The 21,177-nt window shown below is 45.0% G+C and overlaps 2 protein-coding genes and 1 non-coding gene across 5 annotated transcripts; all 3 read left to right on the top strand.

The window, feature by feature from the left end:
- The first annotated feature begins 2,147 nt into the window (after positions 1–2,147).
- LOC105025488 lies at positions 2,148–10,786 on the top strand. The gene is made up of 10 exons (XM_020053906.3): positions 2,148–2,185; positions 2,498–2,583; positions 5,400–5,445; positions 5,572–5,988; positions 6,267–6,598; positions 9,000–9,159; positions 9,480–9,670; positions 9,871–9,970; positions 10,256–10,358; positions 10,666–10,786. The coding sequence occupies exons 1-10, from the start codon at positions 2,170–2,172 to the stop codon at positions 10,775–10,777; spliced, it is 1,563 nt and encodes a 520-aa protein (XP_019909465.2). The 5' UTR covers positions 2,148–2,169; the 3' UTR covers positions 10,778–10,786.
- An 18-nt stretch (positions 10,787–10,804) lies between these two features.
- LOC105025479 (BTB/POZ domain-containing protein KCTD19) lies at positions 10,805–21,177 on the top strand. Of its 3 annotated transcripts, XM_010896179.4 has the most exons (14): positions 10,810–11,652; positions 11,955–12,102; positions 12,226–12,414; positions 13,812–13,934; positions 14,444–14,648; positions 15,127–15,299; positions 15,566–15,681; positions 16,820–16,962; positions 17,060–17,143; positions 17,265–17,376; positions 18,147–18,873; positions 19,628–19,810; positions 19,923–19,967; positions 20,384–21,177. In XM_010896179.4, the coding sequence occupies exons 1-14, from the start codon at positions 11,377–11,379 to the stop codon at positions 20,491–20,493; spliced, it is 2,634 nt and encodes an 877-aa protein (XP_010894481.2). In that variant the 5' UTR covers positions 10,810–11,376; the 3' UTR covers positions 20,494–21,177. The 3 variants fall into 3 exon arrangements, with proteins under 3 accessions (XP_034143378.1, XP_019909455.1, XP_010894481.2); XM_020053896.3 differs by lacking the exons at positions 19,923–19,967; positions 20,384–21,177 and having other exon boundaries at positions 10,808–11,652; positions 18,147–18,317; positions 19,628–19,756; XM_034287487.1 differs by lacking the exons at positions 19,628–19,810; positions 19,923–19,967; positions 20,384–21,177 and having other exon boundaries at positions 10,805–11,652; positions 17,265–17,371; positions 18,147–18,274.
- Positions 13,018–13,129, top strand: trnal-caa. Its single transcript has 2 exons — positions 13,018–13,055; positions 13,084–13,129. It is a non-coding gene; the product is annotated as a tRNA-Leu (tRNA).

Genomic DNA, 21,177 nt, shown 5'->3' with positions numbered 1-21,177 from the left:
ACACACACGTACGTACACATACCTAGTTTTTTTATTTATTTCTCAGGCCTAAATTGCTACGTCAGTTTTTCTCTTCTTAACAGACAAGTCAGTTATGACAATATGTCACTGTCTGACTGTCAAATAGGCTTTCAAAGGGTTTTGATAAGGCGTTAACATGTCATGTTGTATTCCATTCCATGGACACATATATCAAAAACAGCATACTGTCATGAGAGCAAGCACTGAAAATTATAATTTTACATAACTCCGCCATGTAAGACTGCCAGATATCCCAGATATCCTAGCAGCTGGTCAGTGAGGCGTCCAGTGAAAAGACTTGGCCTGGCCTTTTTTAATCCAGCAGAATTGATTCATCCTTCAGCTAATGGCTCTGTTTTCCATCTGTGACAGTAGTCCAGTCTGGCCAGGCTGAAGCAAGACAAAATCTAGAGCGCTGATTTAATTTTTGGTTTCGTGACGCAGTGAGACCAGAGACCTAAACGACACCCTATTACACAGTGGACTTGTTAAGAACACAGCATACGGAGAGGAGCCAATCAGAGCCTGTAGAGGGAGGAGTCCCAAATGGGACACTGTTTCTAACCTATAAAGAGGACTACCATTGGCCAGAGCCTTGTATAGACCTGTTTCCTGGTAACACCATGACACCAATCAGAAACCTGGTTTGGTTTGCACTCAGACACGAGAGCAATCAGCCCCTCGTCCCGATAAGCGATTGTCAACGCCTACTGGTCCCTTGGTCAACAATCAACGCTCAACAGGACCCCTGACAAATTGGGAGGACGATTCCTTGGATCTGAAAGAATTCCTCAGCATTTGATTCAGACTGACCCTGGAATCCGTCACATACACAAATGCAATGTATGAAGTTAGAACTGGCAAAATACAGATAACACAAACTGACACAAACTACTGACTGTCTTGCTAGAGAGCTTTTTGTATTTCGGGATGTGTATGCATAAGGAATGTGATGTTTAAAAAAAGACAATGGTTCTCGCGAATGATGAGCTGGAGCCAACGCCAGGTCCAGTCTGTTTGCAGGTGGTGACAGAGACATTTGAATGGCTTCACCCTCACACATCTTGTTGTTGGTATATTGCTGTTGATGATACTCCAGTAGAAAAGATACTGCATGCCTGCATTTGAACTTAATGACATCTGGACTGCTTTTTGAGGATGTCTCAAGTCAGGTTGGTCATGGGTCAGGTTGGTCGTGACAAATCACGGTTAAAGGGGCTTTGTGTAGATTTGTTTTGGTCACTGTAACATCAGAAAATGTTAATATCATGACTACAGCCGTAGATGACTGAAAGGTTTCCACACCATGCAGAAATGATTTTGTGTTGTAATGGGGGGAGACACAGAGAACGGGACAGGGGATGTGTCCAGGGCCCTGGTGGACATTCTTTAACAGAAACCAACGGTTGTGGGGAGGTGGTTCAGGAGAGGTCAGGACCTGCAAACCAAAACTCTGCGACCAGTTAGGGACAACGTCTTAGCGGTGGATTGTGGGTAACAGGGTCGGGGGTAGGGTAGCTGCTGCGGCCACTCCACCTTTCTCCCTAGGGTCCTGCCTCCTCCTTGTCTCCCTCCTTGGCTCCCTCCTTGGCTCCCTCCTTGGCTCACTCCTTGTCTCCCTCCTTGTCTCCCTCCTTGGCTCACTCCTTGGCTCACTCCTTGTCTCCCTCCTTGTCTCCCTCCTTGGCTCACTCCTTGGCTCACTCCTTGTCTCCCTCCTTGGCTCACTCCTTGTCTCCCTCCTTGGCTCACTCCTTGTCTCCCTCCTTGGCTCACTCCTTGTCTCCCTCCTTGGCTCACTCCTTGTCTCCCTCCTTGTCTCCCTCCTTGGCTCACTCCTTGGCTCACTCCTTGGCTCACTCCTTGGCTCACTCCTTGGCTCACTCCTTGGTTCCCAGGCCAATGTGCAGCAGGACTTGGAGCTGCCCTCCTTCTGCCGTCTGTCGCCTCGTGTTCAGCCTCTCAAGTTCTTTCTTCTTCCCCACAAGCATGGCCTTTTTTCCATCTACCTTCTCTTGAATAGGGGCTGGGGAGCTCTGCTGTGGTGTTTTGCCATGAATAATCTGTTGTTTTTGATCAGCTGTGTTTCTTGACGAGCTCCAACCACCAACTGTCTATGAGTGAAAGCGGGAAGAAAGACCATGGCGCATGAAGCATAGAGAAGGTAAGAAATGACCTTAGTTGTATGCCTAGCTGTCATCTAGTGCCAAGAGTCTTTACATTTTAACTTCTCTCCATGTACTTCATTGATTAATTACGTTTACTGATTTGTTAGGGGTTATGTTCGTTCAGCTGTCAAGCTTGCTGAGTACAATGAAAGGAAATAACTAAAACCAGCAAACACTTTGTGTAGTGTCACAAATACCATCATAGGGGCACAGCGAGCCTACTGCACATCAAAGACATTGCCAATCGCTGAACAAATGTAGTTTTTACTGTTGTTACCACAACTAAGTCACAGCCATTGCCTTTGCAGCACTCTTCCGCCCTCACCTGCTTCACTGTTTAACAACCGGACAAGCTGTTTCTATGACTACTAAGAATGCAACAGATCACAGCCAGGTAACAACCAGCTTTTATGTGTTGTAGATCTCTTCTGAAGCCCCTGTGGATATGCTACCATGTATTTTATCTTCTATTAGACATATGGGCTATTACAGTGATCATATAAATCACTAGAGATGATGTGATTAGTCGTTTGGAGGTTACGTGCTGTGGGGAAAGAGATGAATGGCAATGAAGGAGAGGCACCGGGAGGAAAAAAAACAAACTATTTAAACAGGTAATAAATACTGTAAATGCAAATCCTAAAAAGAGTTTGAAATGCCAATATATAAATTTAATTGAACGGTCATAGCAAAACTAAACCGATTAAACATTAAGCTGCGGTTAATCTTTAGCTAGGAAACAGCGAGTATTGAGTCATATCTGTTATTACCTACATAGAGTTTCAAACCATGTATGCTACCTGTCAGTTATATAATATATATATGTTATATAGTCAATTTCCTTACAAAGTGAATCAAAGTGAATTTCAAAGATTACCAAATGTTTTTAGTGCTCTGGCTGTGACAGTTCATAAATAACTGTAGATTCGTCCCCTTGGGGTACTTGTTCCCCTTGGGGTACTTGTTCCCCTTGGGGTACCTAGGTTACTAAATAATCTTAGCAATGTCCATTTCTACATCATCAACAGCATAATGGCTTTCATTTGATTGATCATCAATTGAAATCTGAATGATGGGTCTGGAGAAATGCAACTGAAAATGCTAATAAATGTACAGTGCCTTCGAAAAGGATTCAGACCCCTTGACAATCTCAAATGTTTTTATGTCATATACTTCATTTATAATTGATTAAATATATATATATATATTTATTAATCTACACAAAATACCCCATAATTACCCAATTTTTGCCCATGTTCATAAGTATTCAGACCCTTTGCCATGACACTTCAGATTGAGCCGAGATGCATCATCCTGGGTCCTTTGAGATGTCTCTAAAATCCACCTATGGCAAATACAATGATTGAAGAAATTTGAAACAAGCAAGACTCTTCCTAGAGCTGGTCGGCCAGCTAAACTATGTACCTGGCCAATACCATCCTTACAGTGAAGCAAGGTTGTTGGGAGCATCATGCTTTGGGGATGCTTCTCAGCAGTAGGGACTGTGAGACTGATCAGGATTGAAGATAGGATGAACGGAGCAAAATACAGAGAGATCCATAATGAAAACCTGATCCAGAACACACAGGACATCACACAGGGATGAAAATCCCTCTTTCAACAAAACTATGACCCGAAGCACGCAGTCAAGGACTGGCTTTGAGACAAGTCTGTGAATGTTGTTAAGAAGCCCGGACAAACCGTAGATTTCAACCCGATTGAACATCTGTCAGGAGACCTGAAGATTGCAGTTCACAGACAAAATCGCAGTTCACTGACAAGATCCTTCTACGAAGTACTGAATAAAGGGTCTGAATACTTATTTACATGAGACATTTCAATATTTTTTTCGATACATTGACACAACACAAATAAAAAGCATTTTTCCCTTTCTCATTATGGGGTATTGTGTGTATAATGGTGGCCAGGGAAAAAAGTTGATCAGTTACAAATGAAAACCATAACCCAGCAATGTGTGGAGAAAGGGTTAGGATCCATCCTTAAGGCCCTGGGTATACGCACATTCCTCATAATAGGGCCTGATGGGGATGACGCACATAGCGCCCGGCTAGAGACCGAGGCATGGTTACAGCTGGCACTCAATGTCACAGCTAATTAATTACGTCCAAGACATTCAATCTCAACAGGAAATGGAGGCTTGAGCATTGTCAAAGAGCAACACAGCCTCCACTGAGGTCAGAACGTATCGACGTTGTCCCAAATGGCCCTCTGTTCCCTGTAGTCTGATCTGGAGAACAGAAATGCAGTATAACGAGAATAGGGTTCCATTTTGGACAGTACCTAACCGGTTCTACGTAGTCAGTGAATTAATATGCCAGTCATTCTTTGGGTTGTCCTTCAAGGGTTCAGTGTCTCACTAGCGCACCATACTGCTCAATGGGATATGGTTTATACAGTTTTTGTAGCAGGCTGGCTGAAGAGAAAGCACAGGCATATGTTATTGCTGTAATGCAGGGATACGACATTGGGTAACCAAGACTACTGGACAGCATTAGGGGCCTTCTCAAATGGAGTGGTAGTCTGTGGGAATGGTTGCAAGGATCTCCTGTGGCGGATCAGGAAAGCATTCCCACAGCACATTTGTTTTCAGCTGACTTCCTGTTTGAAATAGCAGCGTGATGACAATGGTATATGTCGAAGGGGTCAAGGGCCACTGTCACTGCGGTGTCGTCGTGGTGTGTGGTGAATAAAAAGAGCCAAACGCAGGGAGGCGGTAAGCGTAGCTTTGTATTATATTCTTCTTTTAAATGGCACGCAAATAAACAAAAGCGCACAAGCGCAAAACAAGCGTGCATAGGTTTCTCTCCAGGACCACACCCAACATAGAACAATACCTCACAAAGACGCCCAGGAACACAGGAACTAATATAGGCAACATAATGAGGGAATGGACACAAGGTGCGTGCAATAACAAGACATGACAGTGCCGTGGGAGGAGGAGCGGCGTGACTAGAAGGCCGACGATGACGCACGCCGAACACCACGCCAGGGGGGGAGGACGTGCGTCTCCCAGGCGAGGAGTTATGTCTCCCATGTCATGTGTTGCAGGGGTCATGGTTGTAACAGGAGGATTGGATACCAGGACATTGGGAACAGTGGGAGTACATTTCTTGATAAACATATAAGACTACTATATTAACATGTTGTAGCTTGGATCAAACTTTCTGAACATTTCCTCATTCCCTATAGGAACAACAACAATCCAGCAAGATGAAAAATAGCAGTGTGGAAGAGGGTAAGAGGATTGGTCTGAGGGGTAAGGTTAAATGTCTGTTTTGTTCAGGACCAAAGACTCAATAACAAAAAAGTAAAAAAACAGGTATAGAAAAATAGTAGCTAATACACGTTCACTGTGTTTCAGAGACACTGGCCCCACCCCCTCCCCCCCGCTCATCGTTGCGCTCTGGCCGTTCCCAAACGTACTCCAGAGGAAAAGGTCGAGGCTGGGTTACGTTTGCTCAGGACAGCCCCGGCAACGACTCCTCCGACGTCTCACCTTCGAAACCCCAGGACCTCCAAGCCGACCCCCAGCCACTCCAAGCTCGACCCAGAGCCGAACGCTGTGCACGTTTTGACAGATCCAATCCCATAGATCCAATCCCACAAGGCCTAGTACAGACCCCAAAAGCCTGGGCCTCAGGGTTAAACCCTGCCCACTGGACTACCCTCTCACACAGCCTGACACCTCCGCTCCAGCCCCCACCAGGGACACAACCTCACAGAGACACAGAGCTGGACCTAGAGACCCACACCAGCAGACTGCTGAGGCTAACCTCAGGTCAGACAGATAAACAGTTGTAAAATAGGGTATTGATAATAATAATAATAATAATAATAAAAGGATAATGAATGAGTGTTCATTGCACATTTCAGTTGGAACACTAGAGGGCAGACTTGTATAAGGGAATGAGGCATTCAGCTATACATTGACAAAAACCAGGACGGTGTCTGGGCAGCAGTAGTGGTCTCCCAGTCTGTAGATCTCAGAACAAAGCTGCTTGTCTTTCTAGTGGGGGTGTCTGTGTTAATGTTGTCTTGACCTCCCCCAACCACCAGACCTGTATGTGGCAGCCCACCAATCAGACGTCTCCACTGTCCTCCGGCGGCTTACCGAAGGGGCCCAGTGGCAGGGGCCAGTCCGCAGGAGTGTGTCCGTGGACAGGCTGCTGGATCATCAGAGGTCCATGCCTCACCGGGCCCCCAGATCTCGCCGCGGAGGATCTCCTCCCAGGCAGAGTGTGGAGCAGGGCTGTCTGGCTCCTCTGACTCCCATTGGGCAGATGGACGTCACAGTGCAGCGGCCTTGTCCTCCCTGTGCTTTTTCATGTTCTCCTGGGCCTGACCACAAAACGCAGACCTCCAGGTACCATCCTGACCGAGCCACACAGGTCAGCATTACAGTTACATTTCAGATACTATTCTGGGGGGGGTTAGCACATTTCTCTGGGTCACATTTTCTCCAGTCAATATGGGTTATATGGGCGTGGTTGTGTGGGTGTTGTTATATGGGTGTTATAGGGGTGTTGTTATATGGGTGTGGTTATATGGGTGTTGTTATATGGGTGTGGTTATATGGGTGTGGTTATATGGGTTTTGTTATAGGGGTGTTGTTATATGGGTGTGGTTATATGGGTGTGGTTATATGGGTGTTGTAATGCAGGGCATTACAACACTGCTCCGGCAGAGCTACCATCCTGTAGGTTTCAACTAACCCGATTCATCTGATCACCTAGACAATTATTAGTGAGGAGCACTAGGTTAAGTTTGGACCACAAGCGTACAAGACAGGAATGTCTTTCCCAAACAGTAGCTAATTGAAAAACATTACATTTAGTGTTGCAGGCAACTAGCTAGTTACGTTATCTAGGTGCTGGCTCAGGCTAGAGAGTTTCATTTGTAGCCACACCTCGCGGAATTTGATTGGCTCAATTCAAAACATGACAAATATTTAGTATGGTCAAGCATGATAGTCACATCCACTAAGGCCAACTTAGAGTGGTTGTTGTATCAAGCTAATAAAAGCTGTGCACAGTAGCCTGGGGATGAGGTGAACAGCTGCCTAAGAAGCCTGTTGATTATTTCATTTCAACCTGTTCTGCCCTCTGGGAGGGAGGTCAATTCTCGTGCCAGAGGAAGACATTACACATATAATGTGTTTGCAGAACTCTGATCAGAGGCTACATGATCTCTGTTGTGGCTTATAGCTGTCCACAACGGCTGTCTGTTTCAGAGGCATTATAACCCACAACAGCCCGATTATTCAATTACTGTTCTTACTTTTCCCCTTTGATGTAGCATGAGGTTACATGACTGTTAATGCCTCAGTCACAGATTCTTAATTTGATTATCTTGCACAACATGAAATGCTAACCTGTAATATTATTGTATAATGTTGTATTTCTTTGTGGAGAATTTTTGCAAGGACACAAGGGTTACCATCCCAACTTACTACAGGTTTTTATGTGAGCATAAAAGTCGGGACACCTGCTTGACATCCCATCTGAAAGATGACACATTACGCAGGGCAAAATCCCCTTCAACGCACTGGTTAATTGGGATTCAAATTTAAGACCAAAGTTTGTATTGTATTCAAGTTTTAACGGGGCTTCTTACATTTGTACCTCTTACTGTAAATTGTTAGACCCGACTCATCCTAAAGAACAAAGAACCAAATCCCTACAATAACTGTCCATTATATAAATCCACATAATAATCCAGATTTCTTGCTGTAGCAAATTGGCTCAAATTAAGATGGCTCAACTGTGTGTTCATCTCTAGGATTGGTAATATACTAGGCCTACGTGTGTTGAAGAGAATTCCTCACATCCCAAGCCAACCCCTGGAGAACGATCCCCGCAAACTGAATTAGATCCTCATCTTTATTGGCCTGGGAAATATCGACGTTTAATTTGAGGAGCTCATTTAATTTATATTCACTCAGGGATGAGCATTGGGCAGGACAACACAAGCTTTGAGGCCTCTCATATCAGCTCATTACAAAGAGGGAAAATTAGCTGTGAAAATATCGGGTAACAGTGGTTTTGCCTGGGAAATGGCACAAGGCACACTAGCTGTGGGGGATCTGTGACTGAAAGGCTTCTGGAGGGCGTTTTGGGTTCAGGAGCATCAGAGTTCCAAATGGCACCTTATCCTGTGCCTAGTGCACTGCTTTTGACCAGGAGCTTGCAGGGTAGTGCACCATAACGGGGACCGGGTGCCATTTAGGACTAGATATTTGTAATGTGAAAGGAGTGGGAAATAGGTGTAGGCAAGTATGACTTACAGCACTTTTGCTCTACACAACTGGAATAAACTACCAGAAGATCTTAGACGTGCCCCAAACATATACATTTTTAAATCCAGGTTAAAAACATTTCTCTTTTCACGTGCCTAGGACTGATCACTTAAATTTAACCACACTATTTAGCCTTATAGCTTCCTATGTTTTTATTCCATTTTTTATCTTTATATGTTTTCTTATTGTATTTTTTTTATTATTATTATGATGTTTTCATTTGTTTAGATGTTTTCATTTGAGTATTTGTTTTTATGTTATTGTATTTTTTCATATATTTATTTGTCTTTGTAAAGCACATTGAATTGCTTTGATGTATGAATTGTGCTTTATAAATAAACTTGCTTGCTTGCTTGCTTACTAATACATTAGGAGCATTCAGAGGACCCAACTCTCAGATGGAGTAGGAAAGATTGGCACTAAGGTATAATTTTGACAAATTCTTGTTGTCAGTGAAACCATTCATTGAGAGGCATTGTCATTATATTTGTCAGAGCTCCAGACCAGGGGTTGGGGACTGCCACTTTTTGTCCGGCTCTCCCTCTTCCCAGCATGGGGTGGCAGAGCTTTCCTCCTCCCTGAGAGGACTCCTGGGCCTGGTGGATCAGCACTGGGAGGGCCCACGCTCACTCCACGTCAACCCCAGCTTCCTGGGTAAAGGACCCATTCCGATGTGACCCAGTAGGGGCCACTTTTCTCTCCTCGTCGGTCTCTGGTCAGACTAGTGGCTTCTGTTCTTTCGTTTGAAAGGGCTTTGGGGGTGTAAGCTAGATTGGAGCGTAATGGAGAGTGTCAGTGGAGATAACAGAGAGGGGAGACGGAAGACATTTTAGAATACTGAGATGTATCTTTGTATGGCTTAATGAATAAGAAATGTCTTCACAGAAAAATAAGTGTTTATTTAAATAAAGGCAGGTAGTGCGGACGAGGACATTTGAAAAACTATTATAGAACTGTCGGTTTATCGTCTCCAGGCCAGGCCTATGACATCCTCTCTGCCCTGATACCCCATTCTGCTACTCCCTGTCGGAGAGAGGAGGATGAAAAGAGAGATGGACAGAGAAACAGAGGAGAAGAAGAGTGTGAGATTGGTAATGATGTCACACCACAGTGCAGTGAAGTAGCCCTACTGAAGAGGAAACTGGCGCTCACCCAACAGCAGCTGGTGAGCACCATGACAACATCAGGGCGCAGGTCTCAAATAGTTCCCTACTGCCTTGGTTAGAGGTAGGGAAGAAGGTGCCATTTATGACACAGACTAGCTGTCCTGACATGGGCTCAGCGATGTTTATTCCCAGATTATCGCACCTTGGTTTTTCTGTTTGTAAGGTTCTATGGGCGTGTGTGTATGTGTGTGTGTTTCAGGAGGTCTTGAAGAAGAGACTGGCAGAAGCGCTGAAAGAAAACTATATTTTGAGACTAACTAGTCTAAAGCAGGATTCGTCTGTCACGTCTGACACAGACGGTGAGTTATGTCTTAGACAAGCAATAACTTACATTACTTGCTACTGGAGCCCATGGACGAGTACTATTAGCGATGAGGCCCCACTGTGTATCAGGTCTGCATGACCTGCGGTATGACCTCACCACGTTCAACTCCTCGCACTAACATTGGATGGTCAGTTATCATGGTCAAGATATATTGACAATGTTGTTGTGGAGATGGGAGAGGCACAAAATGCACTTGTAAAATGGACCGGTGACTCTAGATGTGTTATCATTGTGTTTGTGTGTGTGTGTTTGTGTGTAGATTACAGGCAGTGTGTGCAGAGACAGGTGAAGGCATTGAGAGAGCAAGAGACACACCTGATACATCTTGAGCAGATAATAGAACTATTACAAGACAATCACAGGTCAATACACATCTTTGTGGGGACTCAAAAATTTATTCTCATTCAAATTTTCCTTAATCCCTAAACCCCCAAACACATTCCCTAACCTTAATTATAACCCCTAAAACAAAAATATACCTTTTCCTTTTCGGGACCACAAAATATTCCCAAATTATCACATTTAGCTTTTTTTCTATCCTTATGGGTATTTTTGCAACCAGATTATGTATTGTAAAACCTGTGTACACAGACGTTCACTGGCCTTACATTAGATGTGTCAACCCTGTCTTGATTTTATTATTTTCATAAAAAAATGTTTTGTCCACAGGTCTTTGCTGGTCAATAATAACTTGGTCTTGGGAAAGCTGAATAGACAAACAGAAGTTATTGAGTCCAGAGAAGTCCCATCAGCACACAAGAATCCAGCCAGCAGATTCTGACCAGGGGCCTAGCTCTCTACCACTGGCCACTGCCCCACCAACAGAAATAGGAAATTCGTCAGCTTTTTTGGGCACTTATCAAGTACAAATTATGCAACGGTATTATCACAATTAGTGCAGTAAAAGGTGATGGGATGTCATACCCGTGATACATATCAGCCAATCAGCGTACAGTTAATTGCTTTACGTTTGTTGTCACGCGTGTGATACAATTTCATTGACCGCACGTTCCACGCTTAGAAACCGCTACAATGTTGACAGCTCCTCGCGCTCAGCGATAAAATGAACACATTTTTTTTTACCATTCGTCGAGATTGCCGGTCTATATTGTAAAACATTTGTGAAAGTGCGTATTTTAACAGTTTGCTAGAATAATAGTCTAATACGAAGATTAAGTAGGTAAAAGTTACCTATTGTATCTGATGAATCATGAATTGATAAATGTTTTTTCCGTGATTTAGCTAGCAAGACAATACAGGTGATCGCAACCGGGAAAAAAGTGAACAAGAGACGATAGTTGTTAGGTTTATTGCCAGGTAAAGGTTTTTGTTTAGGTTTGCGCAAAGTTAACTAGTAATAGGGTAAGATACGTATGCGAAATGACAACTTTGCAGGACAATCAATTTCTTTCCTTCAATGTCGGTGGATGTTCCTTCTCCATCCCCCTCAACCGACTGTCTCACCTACAAGACTCCTTGCTTTTCAAAGACACGTCTTCAGATCAGAATCCACGATGGTTTATCGATAGAGATGGATGCACATTCAGACATGTACATTATTATCTACAAACCGGGAAACTAGCTACAACATGTGTATCTGAACTTAATATTTTATGTGAGCTAACTGCCAGTCTACGCCTGACATCACTGCTACAGGTAAACCAATGCAATTAATCAACCCAATATCTTACAATGTACATGCATAGTTGTTTCCTAATATGTATGCTTTCAAGCAGTTACATAACATAATTGACCTAAGTCTTATAGGTGTACTTTCAAGCTGTTGTAAAAAAAACATATTTGAACTAGGGTTAACTGTAAATATATTCAAGAAAATATCTAGAAATTAGTGTTTGTAACAATAGAATGTTGTATTAAACCTATTCAAATGTATGAGTGAACAAAACCTTTCTAATTTAAATAAACTGTTGCAAATTTAACTGCTAATCTTCCACCAGGCCTTAGAGAACCTCCAGTCAGGTAAACATTTCCTGCGAGCTCGGGCAGTGGACGTGCAGGTGACTGAGAGAGCAACTCTGAACTACTGGAAGACAAGGATCTGCAACACCAGACAGCCTGAACCTGTAGCCAGCCCTGTCTCCTCAGGTCTGTACCCCCGACAGGTCTTGAAAGCAGGCGTACTAGACTAGACTGACTTCTCAAATACCCCGCTGGGGGAGTTACTATATTTTGCTTCCCTCTGAAAGGGTAATCTCCTTTGTTCTGTAGTTCATGATGCTGTACCCCTGGGTCTGGTGGGGACCCCTCTGGTGGATGGTGACGAGGAGGTCCTGTATTGTTTCATTCCCATGGAGACTGTCCGCCTGTACCCCGCCCTGGTGACTGCCGACAACCTGCTGTGGCTGTGTGACGACCTGGCCATCATCGAGTGTGACAGTCCTCTCTTCAGGTTCATAGGTAAGCTCCCAAACTCACTCAGACTCCCTTAATCATACAAAATCCACAACAAAAAACTATCCCCAACTCTTTTAATCATCTACAACCAAGACTCTGAGCTCTACAACTATCCCCAACTCTTTTAATCAATTACAGCCAAGACTCTAAAACCTAAAGCTGAAACTGTTAAGTGCCATACCCTCAGCTCATGATGCCATCATTACAGCATCATTGATTAAATTACGCTTTCAACAAGCTTTGTGCTTCAGGATTATAGGCTCTGCAGTAGTAGCACTCTGTATTTCACCAGGTAAGAATGCTAAGAAAATACATATTTTTTACAGCAAAGACTGGGAACAATTAGGCTTAACTTGCACAGAGAAAAACACAAACAAAATTCATCTTGTTGGCTTGGGGGTTAGAACCAAAAATGTTTCATCTCAACTAGAATATCAGTGTTTGTAAACCTGAAGAATTCAAACCTGAAGAGAATCACTATAGGGATTTTTTTATGTTATAGGTTTTAATTAGGGTGTGATGTGCACATGGTGTAATACAGTGTGCATATATATATATTATTAACCTATTACAGTCAGGCACACCAATCAGGCACACCAGTTCGGAGTCAGGATGGCCGAGTGGTCTAAGGCGCCAGACTCAAGGAAAGAATCCTTCCTGCTGACTTGGGTGTTCTGGTCTCCATATGGAGGCGTGGGTTCAAATCCCACTTCTGACAGTGCATTTTCTAAGAAATTAGGAAGTTTATATTACAACTCTGCTTTCAGTCTCCTCCAGTTTAAAATTTTAGGAGGAGATGAGGTCCTGGTCCACACCTGCTGAGTACCTGGTTTGCTGTTCCTGTCCTTGTCCACCTGATCATACTTTTGACCCAGTCTAGAATCAAATAGACTCTGGATTTAGCCCAGAAAAATTTATTAATTATTCTAATTGGACTCTTAATTTCTCACCCGGCAACAGCCAGAAGAGGACTGGTCACCCCTCTGAGCCTGGGTCCTCTCTAGGTTTCTTCCTAAAATACATCCTTCTTAGGGAGTTTTTCCTAGCCACTGAAATTCAACACTACTGTTGTTTGCTCCTTGGGGTTTAAGGCCGGGTGTCTCTGTAAAGCACTTTGTGACAACTGCTGTTGTAAAAAGGGCTTTATAAATACATTTGAATGATTGATTGATTGATCAAAAGGCCAACAAGCCACACGTTAAAGAGCTTTCATTTCCTACTTTTTCACACAGTCCGGATCTGTTTTACATCTTACAAGCCTTCTGTCCCTATCGAGCTGGAAAAACATACTCTAATCTCTACATAATGCTTCACTTTTGACCAGGCCATGTCTGAGAAGGCGGAGATGAGGCATCTGGCAACAGTTGGCGGGAGTGATGAGTGTTTTCTGTTCATTCCAGCAAATTATCTTCGGACGGGAAAGATCTTACTCCCCGAGGAGTTCAGTGAATACGGGAGGTTGAACCAGGAGGCCACAGAGACTGGCATGACAGACTTCATAGAAGCACTACAAAAACTACATGGTACATGGCCAGTTATTAATCACTAATTAATCTGAGCAAATCCATCCAAAATGGCTCCCTGTTAATTCCATATGTAGTGTGCTAATATCCCAGAGGGCCCATGTCAAAAACAGTGCAGTCTACAGGGGAGTAGGTACAACTTGGTAGAGAATCAGAGTTTTTTCTTCAGAACGCTTTATAAACACCGCTCCCAAGACATTGTTATTCCATTCCTGAAATCATGTTGTCATTAAATGGTTTTGGATAGCTGCAGATTAAAGACAACAAACTTTGCGGTGGTTCCTGAAAGCCTTATATGAGGTGATGTGATTTACAGTGATAGACATAGACACGTCTTCACCGAACTCTCACCAAGAGCAGGTACCGTGCGTCCAAAATGGCCCCCTTTTATATTCTGGTCAAAGTAGTGAACCCCTGTTTATGCAGGGAACCGGGCGGCATTTGAGAGGGGCTGAAAGTGAACAATGATGCAACATCCTGGTAACTACAAGGTGTCCCTCTTACCTCAGACCTGATTGGTGATGGCGGCCTGTTCCCAGAAGGCTGCACCCAGATGAGGCAACAGCGGATGACCCCACAGCCTCTGTATGTGATGACCTTTGATCTGCTGGTGAGGTACCAGGACTCCGCTCTGGGGCAGCTCTGTGTGAACAGCAACATGGGCAGCAGCAGGCTGCACATCACTGGCAATGGGGTCGTCTTCCAGCATGTGGAGTAAGTCAAGTCAAGACATTCTTACGCCAGGAGCGTAGGTTGTGAAGGCAGGAGTGCCAAAGTAAAAATGTCTCTATGTTATCAGACACCTGACCTGGGAAACGGCCCTCTATTTTTGTAACCATTACCAACTGCAAGGTCCAGATATTGCATGGCTCTTTTTGTTTCATGATGACTTAATTGTTTGGTTCATATTTAGTCTTTGTTCCGGCGGTACTGCTGGACCACTGTGGCCTGGAGTTTGAATCCTGCCTGCAGCAGTCTGATAGTGTACCTCAAGGGCAGTGCCTCATAGGGCAGTGCCACTTGGCTTCAAAATGCTCGCTTCCCTTCCCAACGAGGAAGTCTTTATATTGGTCACTTGCTAGAGTGGCACAGACTAGAGCCAACGAAGTGGTTTGCATATGTCTGTGAACGTGGGTGTGTGTCTGTCTGTATGTCTGTGCGCGCGGGTGTGTGTCTGTGTGTGTGGGTATAGGAACTGGCTAGGAACAAGTCGACTCCCCCTGACAGAGAGACAGTGTGACCTGCAGGGGTTGTGTCAGTACCTGGACAGACAGGACGGGGCCTACCACGCCTTCAGAGAGGCGCTGTGGGAGTTCCTGTGGAGAACCAGAACCTCAGGCGGTGAGAGGTTCCACACAGACACAGGTAGCCTGGCGGGTGGTAGTACTGGGACAGGATCTGAAAACCTGCTGGGAATTACAACAAGCAGAATCGTCTGAATGTGACTGGTCTCCATAACATCCTGGGTTGTTTATATGAGGGAAAAGTATCCAGACCGTTCACACACACTGCCCTCCAAATGCCCAGTGTGACAGCTACAGGTTAAAAGCACAAGTCAGGTTTCTATGGGACTTTGACTTTATTTGATGCCCTCGTCTGTCCTAGCAACAACTCCTCTGTCTGTGTTCCAGGGTCGTCTACCAATGGGCTGTGGTCGGCCTCAGTGACAACCCTCACCATTTATAAAGTTGTTAAAGTTTATGTTGGAACACATTGGTACGCCACTTACTTCAGAACCTTGTTAAAGGTACGTTGAGTTTAAAACCCATTCTCACACTACCCACTTCTTTTTTTTAAGAATTATGAGGGACAGCATTTTTTAAATGTTTCAATATGCCACCATTCATTTAGCAAGAGGTAATGATTCCCTCCTCAGGAATGTTTTGCTTTTGGCTTTTACCTTAAATAGTTAACTTAGTGTCTGTCTTGAGATAGTTAAACTGTGAAACCCATATGATCAAGCACAAAAAACAACCCTAAATAGGTCCTAAATAGAATTACATGTATGTATACTTTTGGAATAAATCATTTTTCAATGTTTTATAATAAACAAAATCTATGCTTTTGTTGAAAAATAATAGGTTCTCAAAAATTATAGCCTGTTTAAAAACAGCTGATACATTTGTGATTTAAAGCAAAAATGAAAGGAGGCAGGTTCTTTTCATTCAAGTAATGGCTTAACCCCAACAGAACTGGGCTTAGTTGTTCTCTGCGGCATCCAGTTGACACTGAGCATGCAACACAAGGTTATCTAAGATATGAAAGATGAAGAGCACAGAATGGTCCACTGCATTGTGAAACCTCGACCAGTCACAGCAGACAACACCAGCTGCATTCATGACAGAAATTTAAAGCCCTCCAGCAGAAGGGCTTCTAAACACCGGCCACTTAAAAGGTTGACCTCTGACGTCACTCTCAAGCTGACCACCTGAGGGAGCTAAATGTGTGTATTGAGTTGGATCCCCATTGGCTCAAAGGAGTCGGTGGAGTGCGACAAGACAAGGTACCAGTAACCCTCAACATTGGGGCAATGGTGAGCTAATTTTGCACCACCCTCTGCAGAACACCTAGTCACTTTTAGTATACAGTGACCTGATTGGATATTGGGATACCTGCGGTGACCTGATTGGGTGTTGGAACACCTGCAGTGACCTGATTGGATGTTGGAACACCTTCAGTGACCTGATTGGATGTTGGAACACCTTCAGTGACCTGATTGGATGTTGGAACACCTGCGGTGACCTGATTGGAAGTTGGAACAACCAGCCCCAAAAAACGCAGTTATACTGCTCTGATCACTGAGCTACTCTGGGCCATGGTGCATTACTATAAGTATATAGTGAATAGGATGCTATATAGACTATCTCGCCTGTCCCCTCTCTCAGCACCCAGAGCTGTTGTCCAACCCCAGGAAGAGCAGCTGGATCGCATACGGCCAGAGTCTCCACATCGTAGCCGACGGATCCATGTTTAGACACGTCCTCAACTTCCTGAGATGTGGTCGCCTGTTGCTCCCCTCTGGCTTCAGGTGTAGTGGGGAACTGGGGAACTGGACCCTGTGCTGAACCAAAATGCACGTCCTCATCTATCCAAACTGACCATGTTTATGTTCGTGGATGTTGTAGTGAATGGCGGTTGCTGTGTCATGAGGTGGAGGAGTTTCACATCCCTGCTCTGACGAGAGCTCTGGAGGACTGCCTTGATTACAGGTGAGACTACCTGTTGCCAGATTTTTCTGTGCCTGGTGTAGTTTTTGAAAGACTTCCTGTTGCCAGATTTTTCTGTGGCTGGTGTAGTTTTTGAAAGACTTCCAGCTGTCTCATTTCTCAGGGCCTGGTGTAGCAAAGAGCATGCTATCAGTCTCCAGCCTCCTCATTCAGCTCAGTCCCAGCTCGTTCACAACCCGGACTATAATGGCTTCTTGGGGTTTGGATTTGGTGAGGTATGTTTAATTTATGGTTCAAATAAATGACTCAACTCAACAGCTTACATGGCATGTTGTCAAACCATCAAGACTCATGTTCAGAAAGCTTATCAGGATTTGTGTAGATCTACATGGGATCAGATCCATCCAACTAATCCTGTTCACATAATCTAAAACACAAATCTCAGCCTATTCTGAGATACTTCATTAAAACAGGCCCTGATCTTGTTTGGAGAGGTGTTATTTATTCTCCTGCAGCTTAATGACTGTAGTAAGTCATCCAAGGAATTTAATTAGATTTCATTGGGATGGATCACATTCAATGGCCCCTTGGGTGCTTACTGATAGTGTTTGTGTATGTTTCTCTGTGTGTGTTTGTGTGTGGGGGGTCTGCTGTACAGTTGTCTGGTGTTCCAGAACATGGTGTTTTGCTTCCCCTTAAAAGTGGCAGGGTTGTAGAACACACTGTTGAGAGACAGGTGAGGCATTAGAACACACTGTTGAGAGACAGATGAGGCAGTAGAACACACTGTTGAGAGACAGGTGAGGCTGTGGAACACACTGTTGAGAGACAGGTGAGGCAGTAGAACACACTGTTGAGGGTGAGATGAGGCAGTAGAACACACTGTTGAGAGACAGGTGAGGCTGTGGAACACACTGTTGAGGGAGAGATGAGGCAGTAGAACACACTGTACTCACTGTTCACAATTCTCTCCACTTTTCTCCTCTCCTGCTCTCCTTCTATTTCTCTTTTTATCTCTCCTCTTTGCCCCCCCCCCCTTTTTCAGGAGAGCATGGATGTAAGTGCCTCATCAACCGATGATGTAAAGTCCCCTGAGGACTCCTTCTCAGGAGGTGAGAAGAGCTGTTCATCAGAGGAACCAGAAAGAGCTTTGGTTATCACAGTGGATGAAGTATGGCTATGCCAGCACCCCCCACCAGCTCCTCTCAACACTGAAGTAAAGTCCATAGTAAAGACGACATTAGAGTCTAGTAGTCAGATGTGTCACCTCTCAGTACCCACGTTAGATACCACAGGCAAGCTCCCATCATCCTCCGCGGTAGAAAACAAAATATCAGACACATCAAGAACCAGGAAGCCTTCACGTCCTCTTGAGCGGCTCAAACAAAAGCTGGACAATGCTACTAAATTCTTTCAGCCATCCCCCAGTAGCCGGTGGCAGAAACCAGTAGTTTCCAGATGCTTCTTTCATCCTTCTGGACCTCCGGGTGGCTTGATAAAGAGAAGGACGTCAGGAGGTGTAAGTGACATCTCAGCCTTTCTCCCGTGGATGATCCAGAGAGAGGAGGCGCCTTTGCAAAGGCTGGCTCAGCTGGTGAACACGTTTCAGAGGGAGCCCAACAAACAGCCCTCCACAGATGTCAGCAGCTGTACCCCTCCCCGTGACCCCCTCCTCGTGTCCGTTCTCCCCTCCCGTTTGACCAGCCCGGGCCTGCCGAGCGGAGCACCGGGGGCTGGTTCTGAGGGAGAGTCCTCTAACACCACTGGGAGTGGTGAGGGAGCAGGCATATTTATAATGACTGTTTAGTGTGAAGGCCTGTCACCTCGACTTGTTTACCATTCATTGGGATCAATCAGGTGGGGCAGAACACTGTCGCAAGGGGTTCATTCACCATGCAAGTTTCAGATCTGAATGCCAGTCTTCGGCTGTGGGTAGTTGGTAAGGGCTGCGGGTGGTTTGTAGGGGCTGCGGGTGGTTTGTAGGGGCTGCGGGTGGTTTGTAGGGGCTGTGGGTAGTTGGTAAGGGCTGCGGGTGGTTTGTAGGGGCTGCGGGTGGTTTGTAGGGGCTGCGGGTGGTTTGTAGGGGGTGTGGGTAGTTGGTAAGGGCTGCGGGTGGTTTGTAGGGGCTGCGGGTGGTTTGTAGGGGCTGCGGGTGGTTTGTAGGGGCTGTGGGTAGTTGGTAAGGGCTGCGGGTGGTTTGTAGGGGCTGCGGGTGGTTTGTAGGGGCTGCGGGTGGTTTGTAGGGGGTGTGGGTAGTTGGTAAGGGCTGCGGGTGGTTTGTAGGGGCTGCGGGTGGTTTGTAGGGGCTGCGGGTGGTTTGTAGGGGCTGCGGGTGGTTTGTAGGGGCTGCGGGTAGTTGGTAAGGGCTGCGGGTGGTTTGTAGGGGCTGCGGGTGGTTTGTAGGGGCTGCGGGTGGTTTGTAGGGGCTGCGGGTGGTTTGTAGGGGCTGTGGGTAGTTGGTAAGGGCTGCGGGTAGTTTGTAGCATTGAGGATGTCTAAAATCCCTGATGCAGACTCTTCCTCCAGGTGTCCATCAGATCCATTGGAGAGGCCCTGCTTTAAAGGGCTGCTTGTTCCCTGTGCATGGTTGTGCCCTGCCTGTTAGAGGATGTGTTCTCAGGGTGGACCACCCTCCAGTTCTGGGCAGAGGGACACCTGGAGGATACTTCACCCACAGCCACATCTACACCGCCAGCCCACAGCACACAGGTCAGCTGTGGCCCTCCTAATCCCACTCCCCTCAATGTATTGGAGGAGCTTGTCTTTTTGTGTGAATAAAGGACATGCATTTTCTAAAGAACAAAACTGGATTTCTCCTCAGGTTATCACGTGCATGAAGACCAAAATGTGAAGGTGCATCCCAAGAGTAAGACCATGATTGTGTTCTTTTGTAGTAGCTGGGAATTGGGGCCAGTTTGTGCTCAGTAAATCTGTAAGGTTTTACTGCATGCAGCATGCTATCTTACCCACCAGGGGGAGAGAATACCTCAAAGAAAATTGTCCCGCGATAGTAGCTTGATTGCTAGCAGTCTCAGCATTTCAACCAGGGATATTTGTGGGGTTGAAAAACAGACCGCAGCGATGATGGATTCAAGACCATCCTGAAACCAGTCAGCCGACAGCCCCCGTGTCGAGGAGGTTTTAGCGTGTGAAGACTCATGTTTATTGGCTGACGCACAAGAGAACAACAACAATCACATACTGTACACACATGCAATCGTGCATTCATCCAGTAAATTTGAGCAGCTCGCGGTTTAATGTCAGCTTTGTTTTCTTCCTCAGGTTGGAGGGGAAACATGCTGGGTCCAAAATGGCACCATATTCCCTATAAAGCGCCCTTTAAAGCAGTATTTCTCAAACCCACTGACATCTTGGCTTGGTTATTGCCCTGAACTAGCTCACCTTATTCAATACATCTAACTGGACTTAATATGTTACATTAGGCCTGGCAGCCAGTGGAGGAATGAATTATTTAAATAATACGATCTATAAAGAAGAATCATCTACAAGCTGTGACTCCACAGTGAATTGTTTATTGGCGGTCTTCCAGGAATATATTATTGTAAATAAACTTCCTAAACCCATTTAGGTCACCTTACAACTATATACATTACATTCAAACAGATTGGGGATAATTATGAAGTGATAAATGTAAATTAAAAATAAAAGATACCAAACACACCACAAATGTGTTCTCCTGAGGTCTTATTTTCCAACCAAATAAGAATAGATCCTAACAAAAATATTTGTTATAAATATAATCCAAGGTATGTCTGGCATCTGTATGGGATTAAAAATGCACCAGAAAACCCCACATGTTACCTATGTATAGTTCATCGTACCAAACCTTGAGTGTACTCAATATTACCTAAACATTTTGCGATTTCTCCAACATAAAAACCACCTGGGGGACCCCCGGCCCGGCTTGAGAACCACTGATGCAGGCTCCTGCCCTAGTAGCACACTTGTCTTTAGAGAATGGGGTGCCCTTTACCACACACCCACATGCCTTTAGATCTGTAGAGACTGCTGTATTCATTCCCTGCCAAGTCGCGGTAAACCAGTTGATCTGTAAG

This window comes from Esox lucius, chromosome 2 (assembly GCF_011004845.1).
Source record: "Esox lucius isolate fEsoLuc1 chromosome 2, fEsoLuc1.pri, whole genome shotgun sequence".
NCBI lineage: Eukaryota > Metazoa > Chordata > Actinopteri > Esociformes > Esocidae > Esox > Esox lucius.
Note: the sequence above shows the minus strand (reverse complement) of the source record. Positions and strands in the feature narration are given on the sequence as shown.